At 37.0% G+C, this 15,962-nt stretch overlaps 1 protein-coding gene across 5 annotated transcripts in view; it reads right to left on the reverse strand.

Annotated features, from left to right (window-relative positions):
- Nucleotides 1-347: 347 nt before the first annotated feature.
- RHOT1 (ras homolog family member T1) overlaps nt 348-15,962 on the reverse strand; it is a 66,280-nt gene continuing 50,665 nt past the window's right edge. For 3 of the 5 annotated variants that reach the window (XM_074263620.1, XM_074263621.1, XM_074263622.1), the window contains 4 exons: nt 15,541-15,660; nt 15,014-15,216; nt 12,267-12,389; nt 348-1,533 (listed from right to left, as the gene is read on the reverse strand). In XM_074263620.1, coding sequence (XP_074119721.1) covers nt 1,416-1,533; nt 12,267-12,389; nt 15,014-15,216; nt 15,541-15,660 — 564 coding nt within the window. In that variant the 3' untranslated portion in view covers nt 348-1,415. Of the gene's footprint in view, nt 1,534-3,070; nt 3,215-12,266; nt 12,390-15,013; nt 15,217-15,540; nt 15,661-15,962 lie in introns of all 5 variants that reach the window. The other 2 variants (XM_074263624.1, XM_074263623.1) reach the window with 2 other exon arrangements.

The following is a 15,962-nucleotide window of genomic DNA, read 5'->3' on the forward strand; positions in this document are numbered from 1 at the left end:
GAATCTCCAGTGCTTAGAGCAATATTTGGCACACAGTAAACACTTAATTGAGCAGCTGAATGGACAGAGTATTGGTCCAGCAGTCAGGACCACATGAGTTAAAATATGGCCTCAGACACTTAGTTGTGTGACTCCAGGGCAAGTCACTTAACCCCATTTGTCTCAGTTTCCTCATCTGTTAAATGAGCTGGAGAAGGAAATGGCTAGTCACTCCAGTATCTGTGCCAAGAAAACCCCAAATGGCTCACAAGGTGTCTGACATGACTGAAATGACTAAACAACAACAAAGTACATGCTGATTAACTGAATGATATCTAGGAGAGAAGACCCAACATAAAAAAATGAACCACAGTACACATTAGTTATTTATTGAAATACTTTAAAAGGTTGATGATGGAAAAAATAAGTTTATCATGAAGGTTTAGATTCATTAGATTTATTCTTTCATTTAAAAAAGTTGCTGTCTACAGGGAGTTCTAATCAGGTATAGAACACATCAGGAAGCATGCGGCTACTGTGATATTCTACAACAGAGCAAGAACTGTGCACTCCCTTGGCACCACAGATACAGCCAGGACACGATGATTTACAGTTTGGAAGAAATTAAACAGTAATGGTCTTTTGAACTAGAAACATTTATAATGTAGAAATTGGCTCCTCCCCCATGTGATTTGAAAGGGTTTAAAAAATACAACATACTTTAAAATTAAGGAATACACAACAATGACACTGATTCTTTTGCTATGTGAATTTTGAAAAGTTTTGCTCCACTCTCAAAGGGGAGCCTCATGTCCAGCTGTGCACGTCAGAGATTGTACCAAGCCTCAGTGGCTGGTGTGCCGGAGTGAAGCTGTCCTTGAAATGAAACAAAACTCAATTGGAAAACTGACACCTACCCTCCATGGAGAGACAATTGTGAACTGTGCCCCCTATCTCAGAGCCCCCTCCCACCTTGCCCCCAAAGCATCATTTCAAATGAATATGAAATAAATAAGTAATCCATGAGCCAATACAATTGAATGGAACTAAAACCTATGATAGTGAGTTCCAATTAAATGCTAACTAATATGATACTATGTGGAAACATCTATGGACAGCATTTCCATAACTCAGTTTTTTCGGGAAGCCACATCTCTTGCTGCCTGAATATGTACAGTATTTACAAAACATTCCCTTTTGGCCTCTGTAGCATGGCCACTTTTCCGTGGCCTTTAAGCAGAACTTTCCATTACATTCACTAGCCAATACTGCAGTCATTGCTCTTTTAAAATACTCTTATGCAAGAATTACAAATATTTATAAAGTAACTCTGCATATATAAATATCTCGACATTTCTAGCAGAATTTAAAGCATTCAGAATGTACATAAAAGAATTGGTTTTTTGGTAGGGCCAGTATTGTAATTGTTGTCTAAATCATCGCTGTTTCAACAAAGCTTTGTACATAGCAAACCCCAAAACAGCAAACACTGTAGCACCAAAACTTGCTCGAAGCCAAAATGTGGAGCTCTTGAGGTCGGCTTGCGTCACATGCCTGCAGTCAGAAAACAGAAGCAATTTCAAAAACAGGATTTATTTAAGAACATACTGTTACATCAATCAAGAACTTTTAGGGAAGTATTAGGACACTTGTCAGGCTAATTCAAAACTGCTATGTTTACTGAAACTTTTCATTAATACAGCTTATAGCATAGTTTAGCCATTATCGTCTAGGAGGAAAAGAGGTGTGGCTTGGCAATTAGCTAACATTTTGGAATAAATGAGGTTTAAGCTTTGTCAATACTTTTGTTTTTCCTCATAAAGAAACACCAGTAAGTAGGTAAAAAAAAAAAAAAAAAAAAAACAACAGCCCACTGTTTTAAATTATCTTCTGGTCATTAAAAATGAGAAATAAGATCAATGTTTTCACATCTTTGAAGGTGATTTTGCTTAATTGAAACAATGAGCAAAATCACTCTACCACAGAAACCTCAAGATACACTACGTAGCTTAGTGACAAGTGGCAATACTTTTCTAAGAGCAGTGATAAATCAATCTTTAGAAATCCTAGTCCCCATTAGAAAATTTGGAGGAACCCTCCCCCATCAAAGAAAAAAAAAAATCAACTACTAGTTTGCATCACACTGAAAACTTGTTAATAGGAAACCAAGTGTTAGTGAAACAGGCAATGACAACAGTACAAACCAAAAGTACAAATGCAATGTAACATGATAGAATGAAAGTGGTTGGATGACATAAAAGAAGCCATGTTATGCATGACAAAGGTAGGACAGCCAATGACCCCATTTCCCCCATTACCACAAACTATGCTTGTGAGCATGCTCAGTTAAAAACACTGCTGGCCACCCTCAAGAGTCTCAAGTATGACAGCTTACCACAAGGAAGAGAAAGCTTTAAAGCCAAGGTGGGACCAAGGGCTTTACTCAAGCATCACCAAAGTTTTAGTTAAGCAAATGCAACTGAGGTGATGTGGGAAACTTATGGATTAAAGGATTTATGGATGTTGTCTAGGCTAGGTTATTTACAGACCTACCTACATCGAAGTAACAGATTTTAAGTGCAAGTTAAATGTCTACAAGGAACGAGACACTGAATGTATAAACACATGCAAAAGAGAGTTAATAAGCAAGACAAAAATTATACCAAATCCTTTTGCCCCTTGACTAGTCACAGATTGCAGAATTACCTTAGTTTCTAAACATTTCACTGCCTGTTGTAGCTAGGGTGATTCTGCATTCTATGAGCCCTGGGGAACTGAGAGACGGCAACACAAGCCTCAGTATTCCATGCTTATCAGTACTGCCCAGCAGCACAGCACTCCAATACTCTCCCTCACACATCAAAAGAAAAGTAAATCTCTATTTTAAAAATTATTCTTTATGTGTTTTTTAAGAGTAAAATGATAACACAGGTGCATTCCATCTGGCAAGTTAGTTCTTTCAACACACAAATATCCTTTTTTTTTTTTTTTTTTTTTTTTAAATCATTTAAGGAACTAGATATCTGGGTTTCAGTTTTTCCAATTGGAAAACACCCAGCAGGGTCAAACCAGTGAGCGTGGGAAATGTTACCTGGCTTCAAGAAAAAGTGGCCCGTGAGATGACTCCATGAAGATGGAATCTTCTACGGAGCTGACAGCGTGCACCTGGTGAACAATACTGCCTTCGTCGTCTGCTAACAGCATGGCGCCCCACTCAGCTACCTGGACTCTTAACCTTTTGCACACATGCACAGTTGTGGTTCATGGCACAGCTCAACACAGCAAGGGTCTTAAAATATCCTCTCAGTTACACATCCCACAAGATAAATTTGGTTACTGGTCTGCATTGCTTTGTCTCCTCCTTTCTACCTTTTTCAGACTTTGAAAAAACTTATTCTATAACAGGCTTTTATCACATTCAATAAAGATTTGATTAAAAACAAAAACAAAAACCTTTTTAATACCTGAACAAGAAACTCTAGGGCTTTTGTATACATTATCCTATACATTCTCAACACCACTGTTTTTAATGCTAGATGTGAGACACTTGGATTAGCTCCTTGAAACCATTACCATTCAGCACTTTTGGGCAATATATGAGTACACCATATGGGCAAAGTGTCTATTTAGGATGAGGCTGATAGCAAGGTGCCGATATATCTGGGTCACCCAAATACCAAAGGGGTAAATCACCCAAAGTCCATAAATGCTTTTATCTTAACCTGCAGCCTAATTAATTGTTATAGAAAAACTGTGAAAGAAAACTTACACATAACCCTCCCTACCATCTCAAAAGCTACAAAAGACATACACATTTACACAGGCTGATATTTTCGTGGCTAGTGAGAGTCTCAAACCACTCCAAGTCAAGAGGTTCATAATTGTAAATAGTCTTATAGTGGACTCCAATAAAAGTCGAAGCACCCTCCATTGAGGGGGAATTTCTTCACCTTCTATGCTTCAGAAATAGCCTGTGAGTCCCTACTCTCCTTGCTGGGATTAAGCTCACATTTTTACCAAGATGGAGAAGACCAAGTGTTTTTATTTGTTTTTATTTTTTTAAACTTTGGGGAAGGAGAGGAAGGATTGGCTCATTATAACCATATGAAAAATACAGTCAGAATGATTTCCCAACACTGAATCTCTAATTCTGTAAAGATGTTTAATGTAGGCTCCTATAACAGGGGACTGCTACTGAAGAAAATATCCATCTTGCCTTGACAGCTTAGTTTTCATTAGCGTTGCAAAACAGGATTTATCTATTCCCCTCAGCACTCTGTGTAATACAGATGCACATATTTACACATGAGAAATATCAAACGCACACGTTGCTGAGGCTTGGCTCATACAAAGACAACCCTTTAACATCACTAGTTTATTGTAATATTTAAGACAAACAGCCACTCACTCATAAAGTATTTCAACATCTTCATCAATGTTACAGATATTCTGGGATATGGAAACATACTTGGGAAAATAAATTATTCTTTTAGTAAGTGTATTTGAAAGCTATACTAACTAGGCAGTATTTATAAGAGAGAAAGCATTTATAAATCTGACAGCACATCGGTCATTACTTAGCTAACTGATATCACATGATAAGAGACAAGAGGGACCTAACAGATATTAGTCAAGGAAGTAGCAAGGTCTGATTTGTGTGTGTTATTTGAGAAGCTTTCTAGTTTAAGTACAAACACTGTTTCATAAAATTGCCCTGTAGCCTATTTGCAAAGGCAAGACAAAATCATTCCTCAGTGATCCCAAAGCACAAATCTTTCATAGGGGCCCACACCATTATCATATTAGAAAACACTGTCAATATCTTATGACATATCTTTTCTATCTCAACTACCATTCAGAGATCTCCTAATGTTGCTTGCCAGCATAAAATCATACAGTTCAGCAACTCTCAGTGGCAGCATCTGATTAGACCACAAATAATGAATTAAATATGATTAAATGCTTGAAGTAGTCTTTCCTTAAGTAAAAGTATATGAGTGCTTAAAATATAGGGCTATAAATGTAATTGTAGATATTCAAGAGCCCTGCAACAAGACGAAAGTTAGCAGTGCTAAGTATATGGTTTTACATCCTTTAGTTTTTGCTTTATAAAACAAACGTAAGGTTTGTTTTAAAATTTGAAAAAAAATGCCGAAATTTTTTATTGGGCAAACATCAATACATCTATATGTAATCCATAAAGGGACTCAATAAGAATTAAATCTACCCCAAAAGCTACAAATTAGGAGAAGGAAAGAGTAACTGACCAGTAAAATAGAGCATTTTATCCTTTAGAAAGCACTTTCCTTATACCAACCTTGTGAAATAGGTAGTACAAGCATCACTACTTCCATCTTACAGAGAAGAAAGCTGAGACTAAACAAAATATCTCCAGAGGACATGGTAAAGCCAGGTCTTAGAAGCCCAAGCCACATTGCCCTTGAGTTGAGTACTTTTTCCAGTACATCATAGTAACTCTTTTGTTACTTGCATTTAGGCAGGTGCCAAACAGGGAGTGATGAGGGGAATGGGAGAAGAGAGGTTAAAAAGGAAAAAAAAATAATTTATTTTTCCTTAGTATCAAATTCAGGATATTTTACAAGGGGATGAATTCCTTAGGACAAGATTTCTGGAGCTTAACAAAATGACCTATAACTTCAGGGGTCCTGAAAGTGCTCCTCTAAACTCTGAAAAACAGGGGACAAAGGAAGGCACAGTGCAAAGTCCCCAAACCTGGAGTCGGGAGAGAGGGGTTTGGTTCTGGGCTGTGAACCACACTGATCAAAATTTCCTCATCTGCAGAATTCAGGGTTTGGACTTGCCATGCCTCCGAGGGTCTCACCAGCTCCAGCTCTAGGATCTCAGGATGGGATGAAGAAGACCATCAAGTCCAGGACAAGGACCCCTGCTGCTATGTGTCTCCTCCAAATTATCTGAATTTATTCTTTCCCTTTCTTCTTGCCCTCTGAAATCCTCTCTCTTCCAACCATGACATAGATGAACCCAGCACCATAGAACACATTCTCTTGACCCCCCCACGCACACAGGCACGCACATACACTCACACGCTAGGTCTGGAGGTAACTCAGAAGAGCAAAACAAAGGACCACAGGGTCTTTACAAAGGCTGAGCTAAGATGCATCTATAACCATAGCTAATACCCCAGTCTGCCCATCACAGGCTACAAAATGAAAAACCAGTACAGGCCTCCTTAGACTAAAGTATAGCTGACTCTACTATTCTACTGGTGTCTTGGAGAGGAGGGGAAAAGAGGTGTCAGGTTCTGGAACTTTTGAGCATAGAGCTTTTCTCTCCAGTAACATTGATTGTCAACTATCGGTATCTCAGATTCTCAGGAATTCTCGGATTTAAGTAATTTGCCCATGGAAAGAAAGCAAATTATGGATCAGGGACTAGATGTGAATCCAGTTCTTCCTAATTCCAAGGTCAACCTATCTACCACTCTTCTTTTTATGCCTTGCATAACCGAGTCTTTTACAATCAAAAGAAAGTTTGTCTCTCAGATTTTTGGAATGTTTTGAACAGAAATGCTTTTTTTTTTTTTTTTTTTTTTTTAAATTATGTGGTTGCCAGCTTTCTGACTTCATTTTCCTTTCTCTATTCCTTCTTTGGCATAAAGTATTTTGAATATTCATTTTTTAATATAAAAGTTGATTATATTCATCCAAACTGTAGGCCCTAGAGCTACAACAGAATGCAACATTTCAGTGACATGAAATGTTTCAATGTTTTTTTCTCAAAATATTTTTAGAATTCACAATATAAGTGCCCAATGTGGGTTGCTACATTCTGTAAGCAAGCTGTCAACCAAGCATGCCTTAATACTAACACTCTTTGGGAAAGGAACAACTCTGATCCTATCCCATGCTCAGGAATGCTTCCTAGGACAACAACAGAATACACATTTGCAGATGGAAGTTACCAAAAAAATGCTCTAATATTATATCATCTAAATACACCTAAACCAAACTAAACAGAGCGTCAGATAAAGGAAACCACAGCCTGTCAGATATTTAACAAACAGATCTTGGTCAACTAACAACAAAATTTAAAAGATCAAAGCAGCAGCAATTTACTTGAGGAGACTTTAACAAGTTCTTATGTAAAGTATGTGAACATAATTATCAATGAGAAATCTTTAGAAGGAACCAGCTATTTCCAGGAGGAAAGCTTAATTTAAGGTCACATGTACAGGGAACTCCTTGAGTTGGAAGTCAGACCCCATCATTTTGCTTTCAAACCAGAAAGAACAAAGTCCTTTCACAGTCAAACACCCTAATGTGTAACATTAAAAGTTCCCTATTGTAGCTATCTATGGTTGTACCTTATCTTTCCAAGCCAACAAACATTTATTAGGTACCTCAAAGATTCAGTGAGGTACTTTAGGGTACAATGTTAAAGACTTTTTGCCGAAGGGGCATACAATATACAGAAGGCAAAGAAAACAGCCACATTTTACGCACATTTAATTACAAATAAGGTAGAAGAGATGGTAAGAAAAGGGATCTGTGAAAGAACTTAGTTTCTCCCCAGTGCCTAGTTAGGACAATGGACATTCAGTAATAAACATCTGAGTGAATTTGCAATGTGGACAGTAAAAAGCTTCCTTGGAAAACCAAGTGTTTATTAGTATCTTGCCCAAGGCATGGAGAACATCAAATTTTTAGAGAACCTCCGTCACAAAATAACTCTAAAAATTTGAAAATGGGAAAATGTCTTCTAAAAATGGTTGTGGATTAAAATAACAGGATCTGAAGAAAATACTACATTTGACCTACAACCCATTTTGTAAATTTCTGCAACGAAGTCTCTTATTTAAAAAAAAAAATACTGTTGGGAGTCCTAATGGGCATGAGAACTTTAACTCATGGACGAAGAGGCATAATCATTTCCTACTTAAAGATTCAATAGAAGATAAACTAAGAACTTTGTTACTGGAGTAAAATGTTGCTCTCATAGTACACAAACAATGATTTGACTGAACTAATACAAGTAATTAAAATGGAATGGAAGAAAGGTAATTATAAAATAAAAGTAAGAAACAAGGAAGTCGCAAAACAAAGTCCCCAAGCAGAAGATTTTTTGTGGCTAAAATAAACAGGAAGATTGTACATAAAAATGTATGTGGAACATATACAAAAAAATGACCAAGCAACAGACGAATGCTAATGAATGCCTATAAGAAAGAAAAAATTAAAAGTATATCATGCCCTACATTAGACTAACAATTCTCATACACAGCATGGGAGTATATGAATTTGGAAGGAGGACCACTTACTAAAGGCAAATGATATAATTTGTACCTTTATAGTAATTTTGCCTCAATGGTTTTTTTTAAAAAATCAAGAATTTGGTAACTTTTTGCAAGAAATATTAGTTACAATATGTAAATACAAAATGTACATAGAAGATCTTTTTCATTTTTCTGACTATTATTATTATAGCACTCATTGTGGATCAGTGCAGGAAGATGCAGGGAGGGCACAAGCAAGTACATACTATGTGCCAGGCACTGTGCTAGTTAATTTTTAAATATTACTACCTCTTTTGAGTCACGCAAGAATCTAATGAAATAGGTGCTGTTATTACCCCATTTTACAGCTGGGAAACTGTGGCAGAGATTAACAACTTAGATAAAAATAGTTTTGATGACAGGTTAATACTATAATTTATCACCATGTTAAAAAATAAACCTGGACAGACTGGATAAGAGCAGAATCAACTCAGAGCAAGGCCTATATAACTTTTACTTTGAAAGGAAGTTCAATAAGCATTATTATCTGTTTTGAATTTTACATATTAAACACAACAGACACTCAGCTAAACAGAAGTTTAAAAAATTGTGGATTGAAATGACAAGCTATGAAGAAAGAACTGAGTAAACTAAACATTAAATAGACATCTGTCCTGCAATCCATTTTATTCATTCCTGCAATGAAGTTTCTGACTTTAAAAATACTATTGTGAGTCCTAATGAGCATGAGAACTACAACTCATGGATGGAGAGGCATAATCATCTCCTACTTCAATTTTTTAATTTTTAAAAAACCAAAACAGTTAATCTCCTATCCCAGGGTACAAAGTTAGAAAAGCAAAAGGTACTAATGCTGTTTAAAAGATAAAGGCTTTCTGAAGACCTTTTCCTAAGCTGTCAACATTTTATTTTTCAGTTATCTATTTTCAGGTCAGAAAAAAAAAACAAAAAACATTCTGCTGCTAGTGGCAGATATTAAGTTACTTTCAATTCAAAAATGGATGTTGATAAGACATGTATAATCTTCAGGGATCAGGGATGCAAAATGTCCCAGAATATTTCTTGTATAGTCTACCTCCCTCACGCTGTAGTTTAGGTCAAAAGTACTGGTCTAAAGTCATTATGGCCACCAAATGAGCCCAGGTTAAAACAGAAGATAAATAAAAATATGTGCTAAAGATAAAAAGATAATACACATTACACAGTACTCCAAGATACCCTATGAAACACCAACCTAATGAAAAGTCATAAGAGATGTCTGGAATGGATTATGAATTGGGAACAGTATCATGTGGTAGAAAAAGCACTCAACTTGAGAAGATTTGAATTCTAGCCCCAACTCTGACTCTAACTTGGTACGTTTCCTTGATTAAGCCATAATAACTTCTGGATCTCAATTTCCTAACAGGGGTTAAGCATAGAGGATGTAGCTCCTTTTCAATTCCAAAATTTTGTAAGTCTATGAGTTTGTGAGCATTAATTACATGGAAGCCCACAGAGATACAACTAACAAAATCACATGCCAAATCAATCTCAATGCCTTTTTTTTTTTTTTTTTTAAATAGAGAACCACAGGGACTGGTGGATCTGCAGAATACTATAAATAACACCATCAATAGATTTCAGCAAACAGATAACATGCTCCTACGACATCCTTACAAAGATGATAATGAAACCCTGATATAGGGAGATTCACAGCTGACATCCAAAAGAGTAATGATAGGGTTCACTTTCAATCTGTAAAATGTTCCTTCTAGTGGAGTCTTATCTAAGTAGGATTTATAAAACCAACACTGAGCAATAGTTTGGATAAGGACATAGAGGGAATTCTTATAAAATTTGCAAGTAACAAAAACCGAGGTATAACTAATAAGAGTACAAATTCAAAATAATTTCAATAAGCTAAAATGACAGGTCAAAATCAAGATGAAACTTAACAGAAATAAATATAAATCCCTGCATTTAGATTAAAAAAAAAAAGATTGTATAAAATAGGCTGGGGAGGCTTGGTTTAGGAGTATTTCACATGAAGGTGAACTGGGAATTTTAGCAGACCACAGCTTAGTATGGGCCAACAATGCGACAGCTTTTTAAAAAACTAACATCATTAATAGAAATACAGTAAGTAGACAGAGTAGAGAAAATATGAGTTAAACTGCATTGTGTGAATTACATGAGTTATGTGGTCCTAGGTCACATTTTAAAAAAGAATACTACCAAGCCAGACAGTGGTCACGGGCACTAGGATAGGGAGGGGTTCAGAATGGACCATTCCATCTGAGGAATGGAAATGAGACTATTTAGTCTAGAGAAGAAAAGATTAAAGGGAGATATGATATGATAACTATTTTCAAAACCTGAAGGATAAGGGAAAAAGAAAGGACTAATGGGTACAGTTGCAGAAAAGGAATAAGGAAAAAAATTATTCCAACAAGAAGTTACTGGGTTATTTAGTGACATAACTATTTTAAAAGTTTCTTGACATTAGAGATGGCCAAGAGGAGGCCAAATGACCTTCTCTGTAGGATGTTGTAGTGGTAATTCTTACTCTAAACAAGAACATGACTGGTAATGAGTCTGTGAAAATGAAGTCACTGAGTATTTAATTTGAGTTACCATTGTTTTACCAAACCAATAGAATACTTTCTGTATGGCTGTTTTATAAAAGTGTCACAATAAAGTAATAAGATAGATTTTTATACAACATGAATTTTTACAATCCAATAATATTTCACCAGTTACCATTTTTTGATCTTCTCTTTTGGAATTGCTTTTAAAATCAGTTTACAAGTTACACTAGAAATAAAGTGGTCACCACATCTCATTTTTTAATGAGTGTGATTGTAATTTTATTTACCTGACTTGATTTTGAATATCTGAATGCTTAAAAAAAAATAAAAGAAAATCTAACAATCAAAAGACAAATATTTGCTAGCATGAAGATACTTTTTTTTTAAAAAATTGCCACAGGGGGCAGCTAGGGGGCGCAGTGGATAGAGCACCAGCCTTGAAATCAGGAGGACTCGAGTTCAAATTTGATCTCAGACATTTAACACTTCCTAGCTGTGTGACCCTGGGCAAGTCACTTAACCCCAGCCTCAGGGGGAAAAAAATAATAAAATAAAAAAATTGCCATAGGGCTGAAGAAGATTCCAAAAAAGGGTTATCTGAAAACCCTGATCTGATCCCTGGCAATGCTGCTGAAGCAAAGGAGGGTGGCTGCACTGAAGGAGACAAGATTATTTGGAGGAATGAGCTCTATTCTGTGGAGCAGTCCAGCTACAACATTCTAGAGTCACAATTCTCATGTGCCAGGAGACAAGGGCAAACAAATAAAACAAAAAAAAATACAACTTTCAAAAGTGGTCTTGTGGGTCCTGAAATCCCTTTCCCATTTTACTCTAGGTCCTTAATACAGGTGTTGGGAGATGTTATGTTGCTTGGGAATCAAAGCCAATCAGCTTGCTTCAAGATTTAAGGCTATTAAAGAAGTTACAGTTGTTTGTCCTTACAACACATCTACCTAGTTTAGACAAATCTAACATATCATGAAAATTAGTGAGGCCATTTGTAAAACATTTTAATTGGTCTGAATAAGCTCAATACAATAAAATGCCACCTCCCACTGTGATCTTTGCGCTCTAGGTGGCTCCAATTTCCAACATTTTCTAACATATTTCTATTCCAGTCTATTATCATTTAATATTAAAAAATAAATAAATAAAGACATCAGGCTCCTTAAACAAAACCCCAATCTTCCTTACTCATTCCTTCACAGCATACCCAAATCCATCTCTTATGTTTAAGAAATTACTAAGGATGGTCACAAATTCTAAGTACACACCACCATTCAGCACAATGAAAGGTTTAGTGCCAATTAGTTGCATTTTAAGACTAGTCTCCTGGCCAGTGGTGGCTATGTGGTGAAAATCTGCATTAAAAAGAAAAATATCTATTTTCTTTGTTTGGTATTTTAATAGAATGCCCGGCAGGCAGTAAATAAAGAGAGGACCTGGTAAGAACTGCCGTGAAGAGTTTGTTCTTTACAGATTGCAGCAAGTCTGAGTTGAGGAAGCTCTGACAGATGCAGAATGTGCACCTGTTGCAGGTGCACAGACAGCGTAACCGGGCATGGCTGCGAAAACACACAGAAGGACACAGTTGAGTTCTTACTCACCACTGAGGCACCGCAGGGCCGTGCCGATAGTTTGTAGTTGTTGTTGTTACTGCTGTTGTTGTTTTAAAGAGACTAAGGCATCAGCAACACTTACAGAGGAAAGGGGCGGCTAAGGGCGGACTAAAGCTGTGCAGAGCGAGAGCTCCCGGAGGTGACCAGAGGGGCCGCTCCCCCGGGTGCAAGACCTAGGGCCACAGGGCAAAACTTGCGCTTTGGGGAAGATGGTGGGAAGAGACGACTACGGCAGGATTTGGAGTGTCTGCACAGCCTTAGATGGCACCCTCATCAGAATTAAAAAAACAAAAACAAACAAAAAACAACAATCCGCCAACAGGACAGAGTTTTGTTTGCACCAAACAATCTCCACTCCCCCCTCCCCTAGCACACAAACATGCTGGAAAACCAGGAAGGAGTAAGTGCTGCTGGTGAATAAAAGACAACAATAGACAAGTGGAGGCACTTTCCAGGGCAGGAATCCCACCCCCACCCTCCATTCATCCAACACTCAGGGTCCCAAAGGAAACCAAAGTGCTTTGGGAACTCCCTGAAGCTCCAAGGGGGTATGCTCTGTCCTAAGACTGGGATGGGGGGGGATCATGAAGGGGATGAATCAAGGGCCTCCCCAGGAAGGGGAACAATAGGGCAGAGGGGCAGGGCACAGCTCCTGGCCACTCAGCCCGTACGACCAAAGCCCAAAGTGGTTTTTTTATGGTGGCCAGTCGGCCAAGCCCAGCCAGCGTGCAACCCTGGGCAGGCCTCCAGGGGGCAGAGGGCCCCGTGGAATCAGACAGCTACCACATCTGGCCACCCCTGGGCACTGTGGGAGGGAGCTGAGGGGGGTCATGGCAGAAGGGAAGATTAGCAGTATCCCAAGGAGAAAAACCATTTTGTTAAGTTTCAATAAGATCCAAAATATTCCTCTTAAAAAACTGACTTGTGAGGATGAGCCCCTTACCAACACTAACGGCATTACCAGCTGTCATACTGGAATCCATCTGTTATTTTATAAAATGAATCTAAGTCTTTAACATACAGAAAGCTCTATCAAGAAAAGCAGGATGCAAAGTGTGCTTAGCAACAGCAAGAGGCTTCAGGAGAAGTAGCTTCAGATCAACCAGGGAACAAGTTTCAACATATGTACCTTTTTCAAATATACATGTGTATATTGTGTATATATACATACACATATACATATGTATACATGTAATACTGAGATGCATTTTAAAATGCAAATCAACATTAAAAGATATATTAAAAAACACAAAGTAATAAGGTCTATCAAGAGGTACATTACTACATTTAAGTGTATTAAAAAGTACTATATGAAAATGTATTTGGCAATCCTGGAAAAAAAAAAATCAACAAAATTCCTGGGAAACTATAAGGAAAAAATAATTTATAAAATAGTTTGTTTTGTCTGCTTTTTTTTTCCCCCCCAGAAAGACCCAGAGTTTTTTTTTAATTCTCTATTAATGTTGATCATGTTTTAGTAGAAATTGTCTATAATGATCTCCTCTCTCTCTCCCTCTCTTCAGGTATGTATGTGTATATACTGATAGCTATATATGTATATGTATGTGTTTTAAAGCAATAATACCATATAAATTATACAAATACAAGGGATTACTAACTTTATAATACTAGGAATGACTGTGCATCCCATTAGAAAACAATTAGAATTTTAAGGTTTGTTGTTGGATTTTTTTTGTTATTGGTTTTTAAGGCATTGGTGGAATAGGAAAAAAGACAACAATTTGACTTTTAAAAATCTATAATATTATAATATGTTAACAGTACGAAATTATTCTTTTATTGGTAGGAATTTAAACCAATCCTGGTTAATAGCAATGTCTGATCATAACTCTTCATCATAATGCATTTTTTCATAAGAAGAAAATGTCAAGATCTATGATGAACAAGATGTGTATTAAAGTGAATTATTTCACTTTAAATCCATAAGAAACCCATAAGATTTTGCTGCAAGATAGATTGTATTTCTATAAATACAGCACCAGCAGAATACTTTTCAGAATCATGCATTTTAAGGCTATTAGACAACTTAATGTGTAACCAGTTCTATGCATATGTATATATACATATACGTATCAGTGTATCATAAATGTACATGCAATTGTGGCTCATAGCCAAGAATGGAGAGCATTTATCCAGTTTTATCCAGTTCAAATTACAATTAATCACCAGCAGGAGAGAAGTTCATACAAAGAAAGGACATATAAAAAATGCCAATTCCCACATACTGATTAAAAACCAAAGAAACAAATTCTCTTTGATTTGTGTGGTGATGTCTTAAAGGCAAAATTTTTTAAAAGCCAACCTTTTATGTTGCAGTAGGCTTTCTTTTTAAAACAAGGGCTACTTTTGAGTAAAATATTCAGTCTTTGATAAATAAAATACCCTCCAAATAAAATCATATTCTCTTTGATTTGCACTTTCTCACTGAAAGATCTCTTTTTGTTGCTAAATCACTTCGATGTGGCAGCATTCCACCCTCATGGCTGACCATGGCATGCAGTGCCCCTGTGACCCATGCAGCCTGCAAATAAGAGACAGCAAGTACTTACGGATACATGGCCATTGTTGTCAACTTAACAAAGATATCCTTACTCGGTGCATCAGCAGTATTGCAAGTGAAGGCTTGTGGTGGAGGCATTTTGTGTTTCCTGCAGAAGTCACTGGGTGAAATGCTATATTCTTGTCGAATTTCATGTAGGTCTGATTTTGCAGCTACAATTAAGCAGGGTATTCTACTGTCCATGAAATGTTGCTATACAAAAAAAAAAAAAAAAAAAAAAAAAAAAAAGGAAAAATTCCTCAGAATCATGGTTACATGAAAACTCAAGAGCAGTCTATGAAGGGTGAACTGTTTCAGTTCTAAAGTGGGAAGGCATCCTTGCTTTCAAAAGCATTAACAGGAAGAACCAGGACTCAATGACTCATGTTGTTCAGGTCATTCTCAAACAAACAGGATCTGAACAGACTTTCTTTAATCTAGGAAATTAAAGCAATCTACAATGATGCTTTAGGCTTGCTAACACTTTATTAAATTCCATATAGGCATGACTGATAACAGATCACAACAGTTACAAACCTTAAAAATCCTGGCACAATATTCAAAGGACTTTGGATTACTGACATCATACACCAGGCACACAGCGTCACATATGATCTCCGCCTCAGTTAAAAATTCAGATTCAGAGATATCATGCAACTTGAAAGGAAAGATAATGATCAGTATAAACACCAGGAAATAGAAAATGGTTCACTAAACTAAAAATTATGCTTCTAAGTTAAATAGCAGCTAAGAATCAGAAAGGTAGAAAGAGGTGTGTGTGTAACGGGAGGGGGGAGAGGGAGAGAGAGAAAGAGAGGGCAGGGGAGACAGAGAAAGAGAGAGAAGAAGGAAAGGAAAGAGGGAGGGAAGGAGGAAGGAAGAAAGAAAGGCTTAGAGAGAGGAAAAGAGAGGGAGAGGGAACTGTAAATAATCACAGCAATAAGCTGCTCTTTGGGCTT

Source organism: Sminthopsis crassicaudata, chromosome 4 (assembly GCF_048593235.1).
Source record: "Sminthopsis crassicaudata isolate SCR6 chromosome 4, ASM4859323v1, whole genome shotgun sequence".
NCBI lineage: Eukaryota > Metazoa > Chordata > Mammalia > Dasyuromorphia > Dasyuridae > Sminthopsis > Sminthopsis crassicaudata.